This window comes from Scyliorhinus torazame, chromosome 22 (assembly GCF_047496885.1).
Source record: "Scyliorhinus torazame isolate Kashiwa2021f chromosome 22, sScyTor2.1, whole genome shotgun sequence".
NCBI lineage: Eukaryota > Metazoa > Chordata > Chondrichthyes > Carcharhiniformes > Scyliorhinidae > Scyliorhinus > Scyliorhinus torazame.
In genome coordinates, this window is record NC_092728.1 from 41,869,198 (window position 1) to 41,894,683 (window position 25,486).

General features: G+C 51.7%; 1 protein-coding gene across 5 annotated transcripts in view; it reads right to left on the reverse strand.

Annotated features, from left to right (window-relative positions):
- alad (aminolevulinate dehydratase) overlaps window positions 1–25,486 on the reverse strand; it is a 134,024-nt gene that overhangs the window by 25,615 nt on the left and 82,923 nt on the right. For 4 of the 5 annotated variants that reach the window (XM_072488107.1, XM_072488106.1, XM_072488108.1 and 1 more), the window contains 2 exons: window positions 21,418–21,505; window positions 12,199–12,285 (listed from right to left, as the gene is read on the reverse strand). In XM_072488107.1, coding sequence (XP_072344208.1) covers window positions 12,199–12,285; window positions 21,418–21,505 — 175 coding nt within the window. Of the gene's footprint in view, window positions 1–12,188; window positions 12,286–21,417; window positions 21,506–25,486 lie in introns of all 5 variants that reach the window. The other variant, XM_072488109.1, reaches the window with a different exon arrangement.

Here is a 25,486-nt window from a genome sequence, read left to right on the forward strand (position 1 = left end):
ACACAGCCCATTCTCAACAGAGCGACCCCAAACCCTATAAACACAGCCCACTGTCAGCAGAGCGACCACAAACTCAATAATCTCCGCCCACTGTCAACGGAGAGGCCCCAAAGCCTATAAACTACACCCACTGTCAATGGAGAAGTACCAAACCCTATAAACTCAGCCCACTGTCAACAGAGCAACTCCAAACCCTATAAACTCAGCCCACTGTCAACGGAGAAGCACCAAACCCTATAAACTCAGCCCACTGTCAACAGAGCAACTCCAAACCCTATAAACACAGCCCACTGTCAACAGAGTGACCCCAAATCCTATAAACACAGCCCACTGTCAACGGAGAGGCCTCAAACTCTATAAACTCAATCCACTGTCAACAGAGAGGCCCCAGACCGAATAAGCACATCCCACTGTCAACAGAGCGACCCCAAACCCTATAAACACAGCCCACTGTCAACAGAGCGACCCCAAACCCTATAAACACAGCCCACCGTCAACAGAGAGGCCCCAAACCCTATAAACACAGCCCACTGTCAACAGAGCAACTCCAAACCCAATAAACACAGCCCACAGTCAACAGAGTGACCCCAAACCCTATAAACTCAGCCCACTGTCAACGGAGAAGCACCAAACCCTATAAACACAGCCCACAGTCAACAGAGCGACCCCAAACCCTATAAACTCAGCCCACTGTCAACGGAGAAGCACCAAACCCTATAAACACAGCCCACTGTCAACAGAGCGACCCCAAACCCTATAAACTCAGCCCACTGTCAGCAGAGCGACCCCAAACCCTATAAACACAGCCCACTGTCAACAGAGCGACCCCAAACCCTATAAACTCAGCCCACTGTCAACGGAGAAGCACCAAACCCTATAAACACAGCCCACTGTCAACAGAGCGACCCCAAACCCTATAAACTCAGCCCACTGTCAGCAGAGCGACCCCAAACCCTATAAACACAGCCCACTGTCAACAGAGCGACACCAAACCCTATAAACTCAGCCCACTGTCAACGGAGAAGCACCAAACCCTATAAACACAGCCCATTCTCAACAGAGCGACCCCAAACCCTATAAACACAGCCCACTGTCAACAGAGCGACCCCAAATCCTATAAACACAGCCCACTGTCAGCAGAGCGACCACAAACTCAATAATCTCCGCCCACTGTCAACGGAGAGGCCCCAAAGCCTATAAACTACACCCACTGTCAATGGAGAAGTACCAAACCCTATAAACTCAGCCCACTGTCAACAGAGCAACTCCAAACCCTATAAACTCAGCCCACTGTCAACGGAGAAGCACCAAACCCTATAAACTCAGCCCACTGTCAACAGAGCAACTCCAAACCCTATAAACACAGCCCACTGTCAACAGAGTAACCCCAAATCCTATAAACACAGCCCACTGTCAACGGAGAGGCCTCAAACTCTATAAACTCAATCCACTGTCAACAGAGAGGCCCCAGACCCAATAAGCACATCCCACTGTCAACAGAGCGACCCCAAACCCTATAAACACAGCCCACTGTCAACAGAGCGACCCCAAACCCTATAAACACAGCCCACCGTCAACAGAGAGGCCCCAAACCCTATAAACACAGTCCACTGTCAACAGAGCAACTCCAAACCCTATAAACACAGCCCACCGTCAACAGAGCGACCCCAAACCCTGTAAACTCAGCCCACTGTCAACAGACAAGCCCCAAACCCAATAAACACAGCCCAATGTCAACAGAGAGGCCCCAAACCCTATAAACTCAGCCCACAGTCAACAGAGAGGCCTCAAACTCTATAAACTCAATCCACTGTCAACAGAGCAACCCCAAACCCTATAAACACAGCCCACTGTCAACAGAGAGGCCCAAAACCCTATAAACACAGCCCACAGTCAACAGAGCGACCCCACTCTATAAACGCAGTCCACTGTCAACAGAGCAACTCCAAACCCAATAAGCACAGCCCACTGTCAACGGAGAGGCCCCAAAGCCTATAAACTACAGCCACTGTCAATGGAGAAGTACCAAACCCTATAAACGCAGCCCACAGTCAACAGAGCAACCCCAAACCCTAATAACTCAGCCCACTGTCAACGGAGAGGCCCCCCCAAGCCTATAAACTCAGCCCACTGTCAACGGAGAAGCACCAAACCCTATAAACTAAGTCCACTGTCAACAGAGCGACCCCAAACCCTGTAAACACAGCCCACTGTCAATAGAGTAACCCCAAACCCTATAAACACAGCCCACTGTCAACAGAGTGACCCCAAATCCTATAAACACAGCCCACTGTCAATAGAGTAACCCCAAACCCTATAAACACAGCCCACTGTCAACAGAGGGACCCCAAACCCTATAAACACAGCCCACCGTCAACAGAGGGACCCCTAACCCGATAAACACAGCCCACTGTCAACAGAGTGACCCCAAATCCTATAAACACAGCCCACTGTCAACAGAGTGACCCCAAATCCTATAAACTCAATCCACTGTCAATAGAGTAACCCCAAACCCTATAAACACAGCCCACTGTCAACAGAGTGACCCCAAATCCTATAAACACAGCCCACTGTCAACAGAGTGACCCCAAATCCTATAAACACAGCCCACTGTCAACAGAGGGACCCCAAACCCTATAAACACAGCCCACTGTCAACAGAGTGACCCCAAATCCTATAAACACAGCCCACTGTCAGCAGAGCGACCACAAACTCAATAATCTCCGCCCACTGTCAACGGAGAGGCCCCAAAGCCTATAAACTCCACCCACTGTCAACGGAGAAGCACCAAACCCTATAAACACAGCCCACAGTCAACAGAGCAACTCCAAACCCTATAAACTCAGCCCACTGTCAACGGAGAAGCACCAAACCCTATAAACACAGCCCACTGTCAACAGAGCAACTCCAAACCCTATAAACACAGCCCACTGTCAACAGAGTGACCCCAAACCCTATAAACACAGCCCACTGTCAACAGAGGGACCCCAAACCCTATAAACACAGCCCACTGTCAACAGAGTGACCCCAAATCCTATAAACACAGCCCACTGTCAACAGAGGGACCCCAAACCCTATAAACACAGCCCACAGTCAACAGAGGGACCCCAAACCCTATAAACACAGCCCACTGTCAACAGAGGGACCCCAAACCCTATAAACACAGCCCACTGTCAATAGAGTAACCCCAAACCCTATAAACACAGCCCACTGTCAACAGAGTGACCCCAAATCCTATAAACACAGCCCACTGTCAATAGAGTAACCCCAAACCCTATAAACACAGCCCACTGTCAACAGAGGGACCCCAAACCCTATAAACACAGCCCACCGTCAACAGAGGGACCCCTAACCCGATAAACACAGCCCACTGTCAACAGAGTGACCCCAAATCCTATAAACACAGCCCACTGTCAACAGAGTGACCCCAAATCCTATAAACTCAATCCACTGTCAATAGAGTAACCCCAAACCCTATAAACACAGCCCACTGTCAACAGAGGGACCCCTAACCCGATAAACACAGCCCACTGTCAACAGAGTGACCCCAAATCCTATAAACACAGCCCACTGTCAACAGAGTGACCCCAAATCCTATAAACACAGCCCACTGTCAACAGAGGGACCCCAAACCCTATAAACACAGCCCACTGTCAACAGAGTGACCCCAAATCCTATAAACACAGCCCACTGTCAGCAGAGCGACCACAAACTCAATAATCTCCGCCCACTGTCAACGGAGAGGCCCCAAAGCCTATAAACTACACCCACTGTCAACGGAGAAGCACCAAACCCTATAAACTCAGCCCACTGTCAACGGAGAAGCACCAAACCCTATAAACACAGTCCAATGTCAACAGAGCAACTCCAAACCCTATAAACACAGCCCACTGTCAACAGAGTGACCCCAAATCCTATAAACACAGCCCACTGTCAACAGAGCAACTCCAAACCCTATAAACACAGCCCACTGTCAACGGAGCGACCCCAAACCCTATAAACTCAGCCCACTGTCAACGGAGAAGCACCAAACCCTATAAACACAGCCCACTGTCAACAGAGCAACTCCAAACCCTATAAACACAGCCCACTGTCAACAGAGCGACCCCAAACCCTATAAACTCAGCCCACTGTCAACGGAGAAGCACCAAACCCTATAAACACAGCCCATTCTCAACAGAGCGACCCCAAACCCTATAAACACAGCCCACTGTCAGCAGAGCGACCACAAACTCAATAATCTCCGCCCACTGTCAACGGAGAGGCCCCAAAGCCTATAAACTACACCCACTGTCAATGGAGAAGTACCAAACCCTATAAACTCAGCCCACTGTCAACAGAGCAACTCCAAACCCTATAAACTCAGCCCACTGTCAACGGAGAAGCACCAAACCCTATAAACTCAGCCCACTGTCAACAGAGCAACTCCAAACCCTATAAACACAGCCCACTGTCAACAGAGTGACCCCAAATCCTATAAACACAGCCCACTGTCAACGGAGAGGCCTCAAACTCTATAAACTCAATCCACTGTCAACAGAGAGGCCCCAGACCGAATAAGCACATCCCACTGTCAACAGAGCGACCCCAAACCCTATAAACACAGCCCACTGTCAACAGAGCGACCCCAAACCCTATAAACACAGCCCACCGTCAACAGAGAGGCCCCAAACCCTATAAACACAGCCCACTGTCAACAGAGCAACTCCAAACCCAATAAACACAGCCCACAGTCAACAGAGTGACCCCAAACCCTATAAACTCAGCCCACTGTCAACGGAGAAGCACCAAACCCTATAAACACAGCCCACAGTCAACAGAGCGACCCCAAACCCTATAAACTCAGCCCACTGTCAACGGAGAAGCACCAAACCCTATAAACACAGCCCACTGTCAACAGAGCGACCCCAAACCCTATAAACTCAGCCCACTGTCAGCAGAGCGACCCCAAACCCTATAAACACAGCCCACTGTCAACAGAGCGACCCCAAACCCTATAAACTCAGCCCACTGTCAACGGAGAAGCACCAAACCCTATAAACACAGCCCACAGTCAACAGAGCGACCCCAAACCCTATAAACTCAGCCCACTGTCAGCAGAGCGACCCCAAACCCTATAAACACAGCCCACTGTCAACAGAGCGACACCAAACCCTATAAACTCAGCCCACTGTCAACGGAGAAGCACCAAACCCTATAAACACAGCCCATTCTCAACAGAGCGACCCCAAACCCTATAAACACAGCCCACTGTCAACAGAGCGACCCCAAATCCTATAAACACAGCCCACTGTCAGCAGAGCGACCACAAACTCAATAATCTCCGCCCACTGTCAACGGAGAGGCCCCAAAGCCTATAAACTACACCCACTGTCAATGGAGAAGTACCAAACCCTATAAACTCAGCCCACTGTCAACAGAGCAACTCCAAACCCTATAAACTCAGCCCACTGTCAACGGAGAAGCACCAAACCCTATAAACTCAGCCCACTGTCAACAGAGCAACTCCAAACCCTATAAACACAGCCCACTGTCAACAGAGTAACCCCAAATCCTATAAACACAGCCCACTGTCAACGGAGAGGCCTCAAACTCTATAAACTCAATCCACTGTCAACAGAGAGGCCCCAGACCCAATAAGCACATCCCACTGTCAACAGAGCGACCCCAAACCCTATAAACACAGCCCACTGTCAACAGAGCGACCCCAAACCCTATAAACACAGCCCACCGTCAACAGAGAGGCCCCAAACCCTATAAACACAGTCCACTGTCAACAGAGCAACTCCAAACCCTATAAACACAGCCCACCGTCAACAGAGCGACCCCAAACCCTGTAAACTCAGCCCACTGTCAACAGACAAGCCCCAAACCCAATAAACACAGCCCAATGTCAACAGAGAGGCCCCAAACCCTATAAACTCAGCCCACAGTCAACAGAGAGGCCTCAAACTCTATAAACTCAATCCACTGTCAACAGAGCAACCCCAAACCCTATAAACACAGCCCACTGTCAACAGAGAGGCCCAAAACCCTATAAACACAGCCCACAGTCAACAGAGCGACCCCACTCTATAAACGCAGTCCACTGTCAACAGAGCAACTCCAAACCCAATAAGCACAGCCCACTGTCAACGGAGAGGCCCCAAAGCCTATAAACTACAGCCACTGTCAATGGAGAAGTACCAAACCCTATAAACGCAGCCCACAGTCAACAGAGCAACCCCAAACCCTAATAACTCAGCCCACTGTCAACGGAGAGGCCCCCCCAAGCCTATAAACTCAGCCCACTGTCAACGGAGAAGCACCAAACCCTATAAACTAAGTCCACTGTCAACAGAGCGACCCCAAACCCTGTAAACACAGCCCACTGTCAACAGAGCAACTCCAAACCCTATAAACCCAGCCCACAGTTAACAGAGGGACCCCAAACCCTATAAACTCAGCCCACTGTCAACAGAGGGACCCCAAACCCAATAAACACAGCCCACAGTCAACAGAGCAACTCCAAACCCTATAAACTCAGTCCACTGTCAACAGAGAGGCCCAAAACCCTATAAACACAGCCCACAGTCAACAGAGCAAACCCCAAACTCTATAAACGCAGTCCACTGTCAACAGAGCAACTCCAAACCCAATAAACACAGCCCACTGTCAACAGAGAGGCCCCAAACACTATAAACACAGCCCACTGTCAACAGAGAGGCCCCAAACCCTATAAACTCAGCCCACTGTCAACAGAGCAACCCCAAACCCTATAAACACAGCCCACCGTCAACAGAGCAACCCCAAACCCTATAAACTCAGCCCACTGTCAACAGAGGGACCCCAAACCCTGTAAACTCAGCCCACTGTCAACAGAGCAACCCCAAACCCTATAAACTCAGCCCACTGTCAACAGAGCAACCCCAAACCCTATAAACTCAGCCCACTGTCAACAGAGCAACCCCAAACCCTGTAAACTCAGCCCACTGTCAACAGAGCAACTCCAAACCCTATAAACACAGCCCACTGTCAACAGAGAGACCCCAAACCCTATAAACTCAGCCCACTGTCAACAGAGCAACTCCAAACCCGAAAAACACAGCCCACTGTCAACAGAGGGACCCCAAACCCTGTAAACTCAGCCCACTGTCAACAGAGCAACTCCAAACCCTATAAACACAGCCCACTGTCAACAGAGCAACTCCAAACCCTATAAACACAGCCCACTGTCAACAGAGTGGCCCCAAACCCTATAAACTCAGCCCACTGTCAACAGAGCAACTCCAAACCCTATAAACTCAGCCCACAGTCAACAAAGAGGCCTCAAACTCTGTAAACTTAGCCCACTGTCAACAGTTCAACCCCAAACCCTTTGCAAACAGCCCTCTGTCAACAGAGCAACTCCAAACCGTATAAACGCAGCCCACTGTCAACAGAGCAACCCCAAACTCTATAAACACAGCCCACTGTCAACAGAGCAACTCCAAACCCTATAAACACAGCCCACAGTCAACAGAGCAAACCCCAAACTCTATAAACGCAGTCCACTGTCAACAGAGCAACTCCAAACCCAATAAACACAGCCCACTGTCAACAGAGAGGCCCCAAACCCTATAAACACAGCCCACTGTCAACAGAGAGGCCCCAAACCCTATAAACTCAGCCCACTGTCAACAGAGCAACCCCAAACCCTATAAACACAGCCCACCGTCAACAGAGCAACCCCAAACCCTATAAACTCAGCCCACTGTCAACAGAGGGACCCCCACCCCTGTAAACTCAGCCCACTGTCAACAGAGCAACCCCAAACCCTATAAACTCAGCCCACTGTCAACAGAGCAACCCCAAACCCTATAAACTCAGCCCACTGTCAACAGAGCAACCCCAAACCCTGTAAACTCAGCCCACTGTCAACAGAGCAACTCCAAACCCTATAAACACAGCCCACTGTCAACAGAGAGACCCCAAACCCTATAAACTCAGCCCACTGTCAACAGAGCAACCCCAAACCCTGTAAACTCAGCCCACTGTCAACAGAGCAACTCCAAACCCTATAAACACAGCCCACTGTCAACAGAGGGACCCCAAACCCTGTAAACTCAGCCCACTGTCAACAGAGCAACTCCAAACCCTATAAACACAGCCCACTGTCAACAGAGCAACTCCAAACCCTATAAACACAGCCCACTGTCAACAGAGTGGCCCCAAACCCTATAAACTCAGCCCACTGTCAACAGAGCAACTCCAAACCCTATAAACTCAGCCCACAGTCAACAAAGAGGCCTCAAACTCTGTAAACTTAGCCCACTGTCAACAGAGCAACCCCAAACCCTTTGAAAACAGCCCACTGTCAACAGAGCAACTCCAAACCGTATAAACGCAGCCCACTGTCAACAGAGCAACCCCAAACTCTATAAACACAGCCCACTGTCAACAGAGCAACTCCAAACCCGATAAACACAGCCCACTGTCAACAGAGCAACCCCAAACTCTATAAACACAGCCCACTGTCAACAGAGCAACTCCAAACCCGATAAACACAGCCCACTGTCAACAGAGAGGCCCCAAAACTATAAACGCAGCCCACTGTAAACAGAGCAACTCCAAACCCGATAAACACAGCCCACTGTCAACAGAGCAACCCCAAACCCTATAAACACAGCCCACTGTCAACAGAGCGAACCCAAACTCTATAAACACAGCCCACTGTCAACAGAGAGGCCCCAAAACTATAAACACAGCCCACTGTCAACAGAGAGGCCCCAGACCCAATAAGCACAGGCCACTGTCAACATAGCGACCCCAAACCTTATAAACACAGCCCACTGTCAACAGAGCGACCCCAAACCCTATAAACACAGCCCACTGTCAACAGAGCGACCCCAATCTCTATAAACACAGTCCACTGTCAACAGAGCAACTCCAAACCCTATAAACACAGCCCACTGTCAACAGAGCAACTCCAAACCCTATAAACACAGCCCACTGTCAACAGAGTGGCCCCAAACCCTATAAACACAGCCCACAGTCAACAGAGTGACCCCAAACCCTATAAACACAGCCCACTGTCAACAGAGCAACTCCAAACCCTATAAACTCAGCCCACAGTCAACAGAGTGGCCTCAAACTCTATAAACACAGCCCACTGTCAACAGAGCAACCCCAAACCCTTTAAACACAGTCCACTGTCAACAGAGCAACTCCAAACCCTATAAACGCAGCCCACTGTCAACAGAGCGAACCCAAACTCTATAAACACAGCCCACTGTCAACAGAGCAACTCCAAACCCTATAAACACAGCCCACTGTCAACAGAGAGGCCCCAAAACTATAAACACAGCCCACTGTCAACAGAGCGACCCCAAACCCTATAAACTCAGCACACTGTCAACAGAGAGGCCCCAAACCCTATAAACACAGCCCATTCTCAACAGAGCGACCCCAAACCCTATAAACACAGCCCACTGTCAACAGAGCGACCCCAATCTCTATAAACACAGTCCACTGTCAACAGAGCAACTCCAAACCATTTAAACACAGCCCACCGTGAACAGAGCAACTCCAAACCCTATAAACACAGCCCACTGTCAACAGAGTGGCCCCAAACCCAATAAACACAGCCCACAGTCAACAGAGTGACCCCAAACCCAATAAACACAGCCCACTGTCAACAGAGCAACTCCAAACCCTATAAACTCAGCCCACTGTCAACAGAGTGGCCTCAAACTCTATAAACACAGCCCACTGTCAACAGAGCAACCCCAAACCCTTTAAACACAGTCCACTGTCAACAGAGCAACTCCAAACCCTATAAACGCAGCCCACTGTCAACAGAGCGAACCCAAACTCTATAAACACAGCCCACTGTCAACAGAGGAACTCCAAACCCTATAAACTCAGCCCACTGTCAACAGAGAGGCCCCAAAACTATAAACACAGCCCACTGTCAACAGAGAGGCCCCAAACCCTACAAACACAGCCCATTCTCAACAGAGCGACCCCAAACCCTATAAACACAGCCCACTGTCAACAGAGCGATCCCAATCTCTATAAACACAGTCCACTGTCAACAGAGCAACTCCAAACCCTATAAACACTGCCCACTGTCACCAGAGTGGCCCCAAACCCTATAAACACAGCCCACAGTCAACAGAGTGACCCCAAACCCTATAAACACAGCCCACTGTCAACAGAGCAACTCCAAACCCTATAAACTCAGCCCACAGTCAACAGAGTGGCCTCAAACTCTATAAACACAGCCCACTGTCAACAGAGCAACCCCAAACCCTTTAAACACAGTCCACTGTCAACAGAGGAACTCCAAACCCTATAAACGCAGCCCACTGTCAACAGAGCGAACCCAAACTCTATAAACACAGCCCACTGTCAACAGAGCAACCGCAAACCCTTTAAACACAGTCCACTGTCAACAGAGCAACTCCAAACCCTATAAACGCAGCCCACTGTCAACAGAGCGAACCCAAACCCTATAAACACAGCCCACTGTCAACAGAGAGGCCCCAAAACTATAAACGCAGCCCACTGTAAACAGAGCAACTCCAAAACCGATAAACACAGCCCACTGTCAACAGAGCAACTCCAAACCCTATAAACAGAGCCCACTATCAACAGAGAGGCCCCAAACCCTATAAACACAGCCCACTGTCAACAGACAAGCCCCAAATCCTATAAACACAGTCCACTGTCAACAGAGCAACTCCAAACCCTATAAACGCAGCCCACTGTCAACAGAGCGAACCCAAACTCTACAAACACAGCCCACTGTCAACAGAGTGACCCCAAACCCTATAAACACAGCCCACTGTCAACAGAGAGGCCCCAAACCCTATAAACACAGCCCACAGTCAACAGAGTGACCCCAAACCCTATAAACACAGCCCACTGTCAACAGAGCAACTCCAAACCCTATAAACTCAGCCCACAGTCAACAGAGTGGCCTCAAACTCTATAAACACAGCCCACTGTCAACAGAGCAACTCCAAACCCTATAAATGCAGCCCACTGTCAACAGAGCAACTCCAAACCCTATAAACACAGCCCACTGTCAACAGAGCAACTCCAAACCCTATAAACACAGCCCACTATCAACAGAGAGGCCCCAAACCCTATAAACCCAGCTCACTGTCAACAGAGAGGCCCCAAACCCTATAAACACAGCCCACTGTCAACAGACAAGCCCCAAATCCTATAAACACAGCCCACTGTCAACAGAGCTTCCCAAACCCTATAAACACAGTCCACTGTCAACAGAGCAACCCCAAACCCTTTAAACACAGTCCACTGTCAACAGAGCAACTCCAAACCCTATAAACGCAGCCCACTGTCAACAGAGCGAACCCAAACTCTACAAACACAGCCCACTGTCAACAGGGAGGCCCCAAAGCCTATAAACTCAGCCCACTGTAAACAGAGCAACTGCAAAACCGATAAACACAGCCCACTGTCAACAGAGCAACTCCAAACCCTATAAACAGAGCCCACTATCAACAGAGAGGCCCCAAACCCTATAAACCCAGCTCACTGTCAACAGAGAGGCCCCAAACCCTATAAACACAGCCCACTGTCAACAGACAAGCCCCAAATCCTATAAACACAGTCCACTGTCAACAGAGCAACTCCAAACCCTATCAACTCAGCCCACAGTCAACAGAGTGGCCTCAAACTCTATAAACACAGCCCACTGTCAACAGAGCAACCCCAAACTCTTTAAACACAGTCCACTGTCAACAGAGCAACTCCAAACCCTATAAACGCAGCCCACTGTCAACAGAGCGAACCCAAACTCTATAAACGCAGCCCACTGTCAACAGAGCAACTCCAAAACCGATAAACACAGCCCACTGTCAACAGAGCAACTCCAAACCCTATAAACACAGCCCACTATCAACAGAGAGGCCCCAAACCCTATAAACCCAGCCCACTGTCAACAGAGAGGCCCCAAACCCTATAAACACAGCCCACTGTCAACAGACAAGCCCCAAATCCTATAAACACAGCCCACTGTCAACAGAGCTTCCCAAACACTATAAACGCAGCTCACAGTCAACGGTGGGATCCCATACCATATAAACAGAAACCACCATCAGCTAGGTGGTCCCAAAGCCTATAAACACAGTTTTCAGACTGCACAAAGTACGGCCACCAGTCACCTGCACCACAGCTAACAGAAAGAGGGAACGTACACAAACTCACTTTGTTTTTCACTTCACGGACAAGGTCCAGATATGGCATTCCCGGTTTGACCATCAGCATGTCCGCTCCCTCCCGCACATCACGGTCCTACACCAAGAGAGCAATCAGTTAATTTCAACAATGTACTGACACACAGAGAGATTCACACCTGTCAGGAAAATAAAGGCAGTTTTAAGGGATTTATATTTGCATTGATAAACATTAGAAATAATGTATAGTTTCAGTGGGTTTAATTTAATGTGTCTGTGCTTGGAAGGATAAAACCTATTGTTAGATTCATGCTGGACAACGGTGTTTATACTCATGGGGGTTGGTTTCAATTCCACCCGTAATTCTATTGTGCTTAGAAAGGGTTATGACATGAAAATTAAATAGGACAGGCAGGGGTTGCTTAGCAGCTAGAGGTCTCTCTCTCTCTCTCTCTCTCTCTCTCTGAACCTACATAGTGAATGAGTCGACAACCTGGATCTGATAGCTTAGTTTGAAGGAAGGCCTCCTTGAAGACAACCAGCTGAAACAAAGACTCTTTTTCATTTGACTTATTATTTGTACTCCTCTTCGTTCGTCTGTCTCATGTGTGTTTTTTGTGTGCATGTGTAGAGGGTGAGCAAGTTAAAGTGCTGAATTAGGAATTAGTTAATAGTTAACCAGTTATATATGCTGCATATTTCATTATGTTCCTTGCTATAAATTAAAAGTAATTGTCAATGCCAGATTCGTCAGTCGCGTTCACAAGACAGCCCGAGCACAACGCAATGCCATCTGAAGACCAACCGCAACATCGTCATCAAACCAGCAGACAAAGGAGGGGCCACCCTCATACTGAACACAATGGACTACTGCAAAGAAGTGTACCGACAACTCAACAACCAGGAACACTACAGACAGTTACCCGCAGATCAGACCAAGGAACACACCTGCCAACTCAACAGACTAATCAAGACCTTGGATCCAGACCTTCAGAGCACCCTACGTGCTCTCATCCCACGGACTCCCCGCATTGGAGATCTCTACTGCCTCCCAAAAATACACAAGGCCAACACACCAGGCCATCCTGTCGTATCAGGCAATGGGACCCTGTGTGAGAACCTCTCTGGCTACATCGAGGGCATCTTGAAACCCATCGTACAAGGAACACCCAGCTTCTGTCGCGATACAACGGACTTCCGACAGAAACTCAGCACCCATGGACCAGTTGAACCAGGAACATTCTTCGTCACAATGGACGTCTCGGCACTCTACACCAGCATCCCCCATGACGACGGCATTGCTGCAACAGCCTCAGTACTCAACACTGACAACTGCCAATCCCCAGACGCAATTCTACAACTCATCCGCTTCATTCTGGATCACAACAACTTCACCTTCGACAACAAGTTCTTCATCCAGACGCACGGAACAGCCATGGGGATCAAATTCGCACCTCAATATGCCAACATCTTCATGCACAAGTTTGAACAAGACCTCCTCACCACACAGGACCTTCAACCGATGTTATACACCAGATACATAATTGACATTTTTTTCCTTTGGACCCACGGTGAAGTATCACTGAAACGACTACACGATGACATCAATAAGTTCCATCCCACCATCAGACTCACCATGGACTACTCTCTAAAATCGGTTGCATTCTTGGACACACTCATCTCCATCAAGGACGGTCACCTCAGCACTTCGCTTTACCGCAAGCCCACGGATAACCTCACGATGCTCCACTTCTCCAGCTTCCACCCTAAACACATTAAACACACGGACAAGCCCTCTGTATACACAGGATCTGCTCAGACGAGGAGTGTAACAGACATCTACAGACGCTGAAAGATGCCCTCGTACGAACGGGATATGGCGCTCCACTCATCGATCGACAGTTCCAACACGCCAGAGCAAAACACCGCACCGACCTCCTCAGAAGATAAACATGGGACACAACCGACAGAGTACCCTTCGTCGTCCAGTATTTCCCTGGAGCAGAGTAACTACAACATCTTCTTCGCAGCCGATCGATGAAGATGAACATCATCGATGAAGATGAACATCTTGCCAAGGTCATCCCCACACCCCCACTACTTGCCTTCAAACAACCACGCAACCTCAAATAAACCATTGTTTGCGGCAAACTACCCAGCCTTCAGAACAATGACCTCGACACCACACAACCCTGCCATGGCAATCTCTGCAAGACGTGCCAGATCATCGACATGGATACCACCATTACACGTGAGAACCAGGTACACGGTACATACTCGTGCAACTCGGCCAACGTTGTTTACCTCATACGCTACAGGAAAGGATGTCCCGAAGCGTGGTACATTGGCGAGACCATGTAGACGCTGCGACAATGGATGAACAGACATCGCGCAACAATCACCAGGCAGGAATGTTCCCTTCCAATCGGGGAACTGTTCAGCAGTCAAGGGCATTCAGCCTCTGATCTCTGGGTAAGCGTTCTCGGCCTTCAGGATGCATGACAACACAAAATCGCCGAGCAGAAACGTACAACCAAGTTCCGCACACATGAGTGCGGCCTCAACCGGGACCTTGGATTCATGTCGCATTACATTCATCCCCCACCATCTGGCCTGGGCTTGCAAAATCCTACCAACTGTTCTGGCTTGAGGCAATTCACATCTCTTTAACCTGGGATTACCCCTATCTCTGGATCTGTAAAGACTTAATCACCTGCAAATGCTCGCATTCAAAGAATTGTCTTGCATCTTTGACTTTGTTTATATATATGTTTCTGGAACATACCTCTTCATTCACCTGAGGAAGGAGCAGTGCTCCGAAAGCTAGTGTTTGAAACAACAGGTTGGATTTTAACCTGGTGTTGTAAGACTTCTTACTATGTTTTAATCGACTGGGGTTAAGAGAACAGAGACCAAGGTATTGTTCCGAAGAATTCAAGAAAGAGTATACAAAGTGTTCTATGTTAAAGAGAAAATTACAGTAACCAGATTTAAAGTGGGACAGCAGCTGTCAAAGGTAAATCAAACATCGGATGCCATTTAAATACAGTCTGGGGATTGAGAGTTATAGCAATTGTGAGCAGTTTGCACAGCAGTCAAGACAAAGAAATAAGGTTGCTGCAAAATCCTGGACTGGATTTACTGTTAAAAGTGGAACGGAAGCTTTGTTTAAAAGTGTCACTCCGGGCTTGTACCAGTCCCACTTGACCCAGAGGCGCAACACAAGTGAAATTATATTTCATTTAAAATGCCCAATAAACTACAGTCACTATGTAACTTTTACACAAGTAACCTTTTATTATTGTTACGCCACCCTGGGAAAGTGGGCGGTCAATTCCAGTCATCTTGTGTGCCTAAAAGGTACTTTGTGTCAATGAGACCATTGTAGAGTAAAATGTACTTTGTAATCCGTGTTAATCCTAAAACCTCTGTGTAATTGTAAAGCTAAGGGGGAGTAAATAAATATTGTATCATAATCCAATTTTATCATGTTTAATAAAATGTTTTTCTTTCTTGTTGTTAAAATTAATTAGCAGTCCCATGATTCTGTTCCCCGATGTTTTATTGACAAAAAGTAAAAGTTGGTCTCTTGAGCCAGGGTTCCATTCTAGGATCGTCCTGTCCAGTGAGAACATCAACGGGGTCCATAACACACCCCAACTGTGCACAATCCCAATAACCAGCGTGAGCCATGGATTACTGCCCTATCCCCAATAACCTTTAACATCACCATGACACTCAGCATCAACAGCACTCTATCCTGGAAGGCCCTCAGCTAGCTCAGGCCAGCACAATGTTATATATCCATTTCTACTGCCTGGTCTATTGATCCGCTCATTTATTTGTTCCCGGGGGAGATCTTGGCAGGATTGGCATTGCCTAACCTAAGCTGCCCTGAAAGGGAGTGGTGGTCTTTGGCAACTGTTTGTACAGCAGAATGGTTTGCTCACTTCAGAGGGTATGAAGAGATATTCTGCTGAAAGGTACAGATTTCTTTCATTCGTAAATAATTGCTTTTGTGCAGATTCTTTTCCTCAGACTCGGTCTGCAACCTGCCATGGTGGAATTTGTCTACAACCTGCCATGGACAAGGGGCTGGTTTAGCACACTGGGCTAAATCGCTGGCTTTTAAAGCAGACCAAGGCAGGCCAGCAGCACAGTTCAATTCCCGTACCAGCCTCCCCGAACAGGCAGCGGAATGTGGCGACTAGGGTCTTTTCACAGTAACTTCATTTGAAGCCTACTTGTGCCAATAAGCGATTTTCATTTCATTTAAAACCAAAGTCAAAGCGACGACACCAGAAGACCCGTCAATATGTGTATAACTTGACAAAAATACAGAAAACATGACTACAATTCACACAGTAACCTTCCCCAACTGCCCACCCTGCACACTAACACTCTTCCCGCCCCCCCCGCCCCAACACAAACTGCCATCTCCCTGCAACTAATTTAAATATTAATTGTAAGGATGTTCGTGTTGCTGACAAGGCTGCCATATATTGCAAAACTGTATTTAACCGCAGAGAGGGTACTGCGACCTTGTTCACGGAACCCTGCTTTGTGTGGTGAAGGTGCTCCTCCCACAACGTCAACTGGCCAGTGTTGGTACAGACGTGGAACAAATGTGCAACAGAGGTGGCACAGACGTGGCAGGGCTCTTCCCGTACCGTCTGAGACTGTACTAAAAAGGGAGGAATTGTTCATCAGAGTAATCACAGGCCAGTTAGCTTAACTTTGGTTGTGGACAAGTTAGAATCATAGAATCCATACAGTGCAGACAGAGGCCTTTTCGGCCCATCGAGTCTGCACCAACCCTCTGAAAGAGCACCCTGCCTAGGCTCACGCCCCCACCCTATCCTCGTAACCCAGTAACCCCAACTAAACCTTTTGGGCACTAAGGGGCAATTTAGCATGGCCAGTCCACCTAACGTTCACATCTTTGGACTGTGGGAGGAAACCGGAGGAAACCCACATAGACACGGGGGAAACGTGCAAACTCCACACAGACAGTCACCCAAGGTCGGAATTGAACCCGGGTCCCTGGCGCAGTGATGAATCAACTCTGAGGAATAGTATAAACCTTCATCAAACAGGCAAAGTCAATGTGGATTTATTCAGGTCGCACTACTCAAACTTGCTTGAATTGTTTGAAGTGGTGACAAGTGGGGTTGATGCAAAGTAAATGGCTTCTACATTTTTTTATTCATTCATGGGATGTGGGCGCCGCAGGCTGGACCAGCATTTATTGCATTTGGGACTCAGCCAGGTCGGGATGGCAGATTTCCTTTCCTAAAGGACATTAGTAATGTTTACATTAGTAAACCAGATGTTTTTTTACAACAATCGACAATGTTTTTTATGGCCATCATTGGACTTTTAATTCCAGATTTTTATTGAATTCAAATTTCATCATCTGCCGTGATGGGATTCGAACCCAGAGCTTTACCCTGGGTGTCTGGATTACTAGTCCAGTGGCAATGCAGGTCAACAAAATAAAAGCCCTTGGGATCCAAGGAGAGGGGCAAATTGAATGCAAAATTGGCTTTGTGGCAAAAATCAAAGGATAGACGGATGTTTTTGCCACTGGAAGGCTCTTTCCAGTGGGGCTCTGCAGTACTCAGTAACTTGCTTTTAGTGATGATTTTAATTCAAATGTAGGGGACAAGCTTCAGACTGCAGGAAGAATAGACATTGGACTACTGAAAAATGTGGCTGGAGAAGTAATAATAGGAAAGAAAGAAATGGCAAAGGAATTGAATAGTTACTTTGCATCAGTCTTCACGGTGGAAGACACCAGTGGGATGTCAGAGCTCCAGGAGAATCAGGGGGCAGAGGTAAGTGCAGTGACCATTACTAAGGAGAAGGTCTGAGGAAACTGAAAGGTCTGAAGGTGGATAAGTCACCTGGACCGGATGGACTACACCCCAGGGTCCTAAAAGAGATAGCTGAGGAAATCTTGGAGGCATTGGTGGTGATCTTTCAGGAATCACTGGAGTCAAGAAGGGTCCCAGAGGACTGGAAAGTGGCTAATGTAACACCACTGTTTAAGAAGGGAGGGAGGCAGAAGACTGGAAATTATAGGTCGGTTAGCCTGACTTCAGTCATTGGTAAGATTTTAGAGTCCGTTATTAAAGATGAAATCACGAGTACTTGGAAGTGCATGATAAAATAGGACTGAGTCAGCATGGCTTTGTCAAACGGAGGTCATGTCTGACAAATCTGTTAGAGTTCTTTGAAGAAGTAACAAGGAAGTTAGACAAAGGAAAATCAGTGGACGTGATTTATTTAGATTTCCAGAAGGCCTTTGACAAGGTGCCACATAGGAGACTGTTAAATACGTTAAGAGCCCATGGTGTTAAGGGTAAGAGATCCTGGCATGGATAGAAGATTGGCTGACTGGCAGAGAGTGGGGATAAAGGGGTCTTTTTCAGGATGGCAGTCGGTGACTAGTGGTGTGCCTCAGGGGTCTGTGCTGGGACCACAACTTTATACAATATACATTAATGATCTGGAAGAAGGAACTAAAGGCACTGTTGCTATGTTTGCAGATGATACGAAGATCTGTAGAGGGACAGGTAGTATTGAGGAAGCAGGGAGGGCTGTAGAAGGATTTGGACAAGCTAGGAGAGTGAGCAAAGAAGTGGCAGATGGAATACAATGTGGAAAACTGTGAGGTTATGCATTTTGGAAGGAGGAATATTATTAGACTATTTTCTAAATGGGGAAATGCTTAGGAAATCAGAAGCACAAAGGGACTTGGGAGTCCTTGTTCACAATTATGTTAGCATTCATGTCGAGAGGGCTAGAATACAAGAGCAGGGATGTACTTCTGAGGCTGTATAAGGCTCTGGTCAGACCCCATTTGGAGTATTGTGTGCAGTTTTGGGCCCCGTATCTAAGGAAGAATGTGCTGGCCTTGGAAAGGGTCCAGAGTAGGTTCACAAGAATGATCCCTGGAATGAAGAGCTTGTCGTATGAGGAACGGTTGAGGACTCTGGGTCGGTATGGGTGGCACGGTAGCACAGTGGTTAGTACGTTTGCTTTACAGTGCCAGGGACCCGGGTTCGATGCCAGACTTGGGTCATTGTCTGTGCGGAGTACGTACATTCTCCCCATGTCTGCGTGGGTTTCCTCCAGGCGCTCCGGTTTCCTCCCACAAGTCCCGAAAGACGTGCTGTTAGGTAATTTGGACATTCTGAATTCTCCCTCCGTGTACCTGAACACGCGCCAGAATGTGGCAACTAGGGGCTTTTCACAGTAACTTCATTGCAGTGTTAATGTAAGCCTACTTGTGACAATAAAGATTATTGTATTATTATATACTCGTTGGAGTTCCAAAGGATGAGGGGGGGTCTTATTGAAACTTACAGGATACTGCGAGGCCTGGATAGAGTGGACGTGGAGAGGATGTTTCCACTTGTAGGAAAAACTAGAACCAGAGAACACAATCTCACTAAGGGGACGATCCTTTAAAACAGAGATGAGGAGAAATCTCTTCAGCCAGAGGGCGGTGAATCTGTGGAACTCTTTGCCCCAGAAGGCTGTGGAGGCCAAATCACGGAGTGTCTTTAAGACAGAGATAGATAGATTCTTGACTAATAAGGGGATCAGGGGTTATGGGGAAAAGGCAGGAGAATGGGGATGAGAAAAATATCAGCCATGATTGAATGGCGGAGCAGACTCGATGAGCCGAGTGGCCTAATTCTGCTCCTACGTCTTTTACATAGAATTTACAGTGCAGAAGGAGGCCATTTGGCCCATCACTGAGGATATTGCCAGGACTGGAAAGCTTTAGTTATGAAGGTCGATTGGATAGACTGAGATTTTCTTTGGAACAGAGGGGGTTGAAGAGTGACTTAACTGAAATGACACTAAGGGCAATTTATCATGGCCAATCCACCTAACCTGCACATCTTTGGACTGTGGGAGGAAACCGGAGCACCCGGAGGAAACCCACGCAAACACAGGGAGAACGTGCAGACTCCGCACAGACAGAGACCCAAGCCGGAATCGAACCTGGGATCCTGGAGCTGTGAAGCAATTGTGCTATCCACAATGCTACCGTGCTGTCTTATGGTCTAAGATATAGATGGGCTGATCAGTTGGGCAGAAAGTGGAAAATGGGATTCAAGCTGGAGAATTGCGAAGTAATGCATTTTGGAAGATGCTACATAGCAATTGGAAGACACAATATAAAAGGGGAGGATGCAGAGTCATGTGGAGGAATAGAGGAAGCTTGGAGTGCATGTCCACAGAGCCTCAAAGGTAGCAGGATATGTCAATTAGGAGGTTAAGAAGGCATATGGTATGATTTCCTTTACTCCTTGAGGCATAGACTATAAGAGCAGGGAGATCACACTGGAACTGTACCAAACACTAGTTAGATCACAGCTGGAGTACTGCGTACAGTTCTGGTCACCTCATTTTTGGAAAGATGGGGTTGCATCAGAGAGAATACGGAGGAGATTACTGAGGATATTGCCAGGACTGGAAAGCTTTAGTTATGAAGGTCGATTGGATAGACTGAGATTTTCTTTGGAACAGAGGGGGTTGAAGAGTGACTTAACTGAAATGGACAGAATTAGGGGGCATAGCCTCAAAATAAGGGGAGGTAGATTTAGGACGGAGTGTAGGAGGAACTTCTTCATCCAAAGGGTTGTGAATCTCTGGAATTCCTTGCCCAGTGAAGCAGTTGAGGCTCCTTCTTTAAACGTTTTTAAGAAAAAGATAGATGCCTTTCTAAAGAATAAAGGGATTCGGGGATATGGTGTACGGGCCGGAGAGTGGAGCTGAGTCCACAAAGATCAGCCATGATCTCATTGAATGGCGGAGCAGGCTCGAGGGGCCAGATGGCCTACTCCTGTTCCTAGTTCTTATGTTCTTATGAGGGGCCTGGATAGAGTAAATAGGGGCAAACCTTAGCAGAGGAGAATTGGGCATTGGGTTGAAGAATTGGAGGAGAGATGAGGGAACATTTTCCACCCAGCGGGTGGTAGGGATCTGAAACTCACTGCTTGAAAGAAGCAGAAACTCGCCACATTTATAAAAATACTTAGGTGCGTCCGACTTGAGCTGTGAGCTGCAGGGCTCGGGATTTGAGTGCAGGAGGGTAGAATTGGATTGGGAAACTCTTCATCGACTGACACAGATTCAATGGGCTGAATGCCATAAATTTTCATTGATTCTGCTCCAACTTCAAAACTCACCTTGTGCAATGACTGCCCGAACTACATCGACACAGACTTACCACAGCTCGTATCGCCAACCCTCTGGCACCTGGGGGCAGTTGATAACATCTCCGATCTCCAAAGGCCGGCGTTGACTGGGCTGCATCACTGATGGCAAAGGACATGGAATTAAACAGAGTCTACAGAAAGATAATAGGTCATTCAAACCAATTGTCAATGTCTGCACAAAGCTCCTCACACTCTCATCACTCCTTCCCATACATCCCTCACCTCCCTGTATTCCCTGTGCTCCTGGTGTGCATCAGCCGAACCTTAAATGTGGAAATGCATCTGCTTTGTTCAGTCCGTGTGACAGCAGCTCCCACACACACATCCTTACTCTGAAAAACCTCCTGAACTCGTGACTTAATTCCCCCACCGCAGCACACTGACCCCCCCCCGCAGCACACTGACCCCCCCGCAGCACACTGACCCCCCCGCAGCACACTGACCCCCCCCCGCAGCACACTGACCCCCCCGCAGCACACTGACCCCCCCCCGCAGCACACTGACCCCCCCCCCGCAGCACACTGACCCCCCCCCCGCAGCACACTGACCCCCCCCCGCAGCACACTGACCCCCCCCCGCAGCACACTGACCCCCCCCCCGCAGCACACTGACCCCCCCGCAGCACACTGACCCCCCCCGCAGCACACTGACCCCCCCGCAGCACACTGACCCCCCCCCCGCAGCACACTGACCCCCCCCCGCAGCACACTGACCCCCCCGCAGCACACTGACCCCCCCGCAGCACACTGACCCCCCCCCGCAGCACACTGACCCCCCCGCAGCACACTGACCCCCCCCCCGCAGCACACTGACCCCCCCCCCGCAGCACACTGACCCCCCCCGCAGCACACTGATCCCCCCGCAGCACACTGACCCCCCCCCACAGCACACTGACCCCCCCCCGCAGCACACTGACCCCCCCGCAGCACACTGACCCCCCCGCAGCACACTGACCCCCCCCCGCAGCACACTGACCCCCCCCGCAGCACACTGACCCCCCCCGCGCAGCACACTGACCCCCCCCCGCAGCACACTGACCCCCCCCCGCAGCACACTGACCCCCCCGCAGCACACTGACCCCCCCGCAGCACACTGACCCCCCCGCAGCACACTGACCCCCCCCGCGCAGCACACTGACCCCCCCACAGCACAATGACCCCCCCCCGCAGCACACTGACCCCCCCCGCAGCACACTGACCCCCCCCCCGCAGCACACTGACCCCCCCCGCAGCACACTGACCCCCCCCCCGCAGCACACTGACCCCCCCGCAGCACACTGACCCCCCCCCGCAGCACACTGACCCCCCTCCGCAGCACACTGACCCCCCCCCCCGCAGCACACTGACCCCCCCGCAGCACACTGGCCCCCCCGCAGCACACTGACCCCCCCCCGCAGCACACTGACCCCCCCCCGCAGCACACTGACCCCCCCCGCAGCACACTGACCCCCCCCCCGCAGCACACTGACCCCCCTCCGCAGCACACTGACCCCCCTCCGCAGCACACTGACCCCCCCCCGCAGCACACTGACCCCCCCCGCAGCACACTGACCCCCTCCGCAGCACACTGACCCCCCCCGCAGCACACTGACCCCCCCCGCAGCACACTGACCCCCCCCGCAGCACACTGACCCCCCCGCAGCACACTGACCCCCCCCCGCAGCACACTGACCCCCCCCCGCAGCACACTGACCCCCCCTGCAGCACACTGACCCCCCCGCAGCACACTGATCCCCCCGCAGCACACTGACCCCCCCCCCCCGCAGCACACTGCACTGACCCCCCCCCCGCAGCACACTGATCCCCCCGCAGCACACTGACCCCCCCCGCAGCACACTGATCCCCCCGCAGCACACTGACCCCCTCCGCAGCACACTGACCCCCCCGCAGCACACTGATCCCCCCGCAGCACACTGACCCCCCCCGCAGCACACTGACCCCCCCCCGCAGCACACTGACCCCCTCCGCAGCACACTGACCCCCCCCCGCAGCACACTGACCCCCCCCCCGCAGCACACTGACCACCACCGCAGCACACTGACCCCCCCGCAGCACACTGACACCCCCCCCCCCCGCAGCACACTGACCCCCCCCCCCCGGCAGCACACTGACCCCCCCGCAGCACACTGACCCCCCCGCAGCACACTAATCCCCCCGCAGCACACTGACCCCCCCCGCAGCACACTGACCCCCTCCGCAGCACACTGACCCCCCCGCAGCACACTGACCCCCCCCCCGCAGCACACTGACCACCACCGCAGCACACTGACCCCCCCGCAGCACACTGACCACCCCCCCCCCGCAGCACACTGACCCCCCCCCGGCAGCACACTGACCCCCCCGCAGCACACTGACCCCCCCGCAGCACACTGACCCCCCCGCAGCACACTGACCCCCCCCCCGCAGCACACTGACCCCCCCGCAGCACACTGACCCCCCCCCCGCAGCACACTGACCCCCCCCGCAGCACACTGACCCCCCCCCGCAGCACACTGACCCCCCCGCAGCACACTGACCCCCCCCCGCAGCACACTGACCCCCCCCGCAGCACACTGACCCCCCCCCCCGCAGCACACTGACCCCCCCCCCCCCCGCAGCACACTGACCCACCCCGCAGCACACTGACCCCCCTCCGCAGCACACTGACCCCCCTCCGCAGCACACTGACCCCCCCCCGCAGCACACTGACCCCCCTCCGCAGCACACTGACCCCCCTCCGCAGCACACTGACCCCCCCCGCAGCTGTCTGACCCCCCCCGCAGCACACTGACCCCCCCCGCAGCACACTGACCCCCCCCACAGCACACTGACCCCCCCCCCCGCAGCACACTGATCCCCCCCGCAGCACACTGACCCGCCCGCAGCACACTGACCCCCCCCCGCAGCACATTGACCCCCCCCCGCAGCACACTGACCCCCCCGCAGCACACTGACCCCCCCCCGCAGCACACTGACCCCCCCGCAGCACACTGACACCCCCCCGCAGCACACTGACCCCCCCCCGCAGCACACTGACCCCCCCCGCAGCACACTGACCCCCCCGCAGCACACTGACCCCCCTCCGCAGCACACTGACCCCCCCCGCAGCACACTGACCCCCCCGCAGCACACTGACCCACCCCCGCAGCACACTGACCCCCCCCGCAGCACACTGACCCCCCCCGCAGCACACTGACCCCCCCCGCAGCACACTGACCCCCCCCGCAGCACACTGACCCCCCCGCAGCACACTGACCCCCCCCGCAGCACACTGACCCCCCCCGCAGCACACTGACCCCCCCCGCAGCACACTGACCCCCCCGCAGCACACTGAACCCCCCGCAGCACACTGACCCCCCCCGCAGCACACTGACCCCCCCGCAGCACACTGACCCCCCCCCCTGCAGCACACTGACACCCCCCCCCCCGCAGCACACTGACCCCCCTCCGCAGCACACTGACCCCCCTCCGCAGCACACTGACCCCCCCCGCAGCACACTGACCCCCCTGCAGCACACGGGCCCCCCCCCGCAGCACACTGACCCCCCCACAGCACACTGACCCCCCCCGCAGCACACTGACCCCCCCGCAGCACACTGACCCCCCCGCAGCACACTGACCCCCCCCGCAGCACACTGACCCCCTCCCCACAGCACACTGACCCCCTCCCCGCAGCACACTGACCCCCCCGCAGCACACTGACCCCCCCCCGCAGCACACTGACCCCCCCCCGCAGCACACTGACGCCCCCCCGCAGCACACTGACCCACCCCCTCGCAGCACATTGACCCCCCCCCACCGCAGCACACTGACCGCCCCCGCAGCACACTGACCCCCCCCCGCAGCACACTGACCCCTCCCCCCCACCGCAGCACACTGACCCCACCGCAGCACCGTCACCCTCCCCGCAGCACCGTCACCCTCCCCGCAGCACCCTGATCCCCCCCTGCTGCACCCTGATCCTCCCCTGCAGCACCCTGATCCTCCCCTGCAGCACCCTGATCCTCCCCTGCAACACCCTCACCGTGTTAAGTAATGGGTTAAGAGTTCAGCATTAAGAGACATTGCAATTAGTTGTCTCATTTATGTTAAGTATCCAATG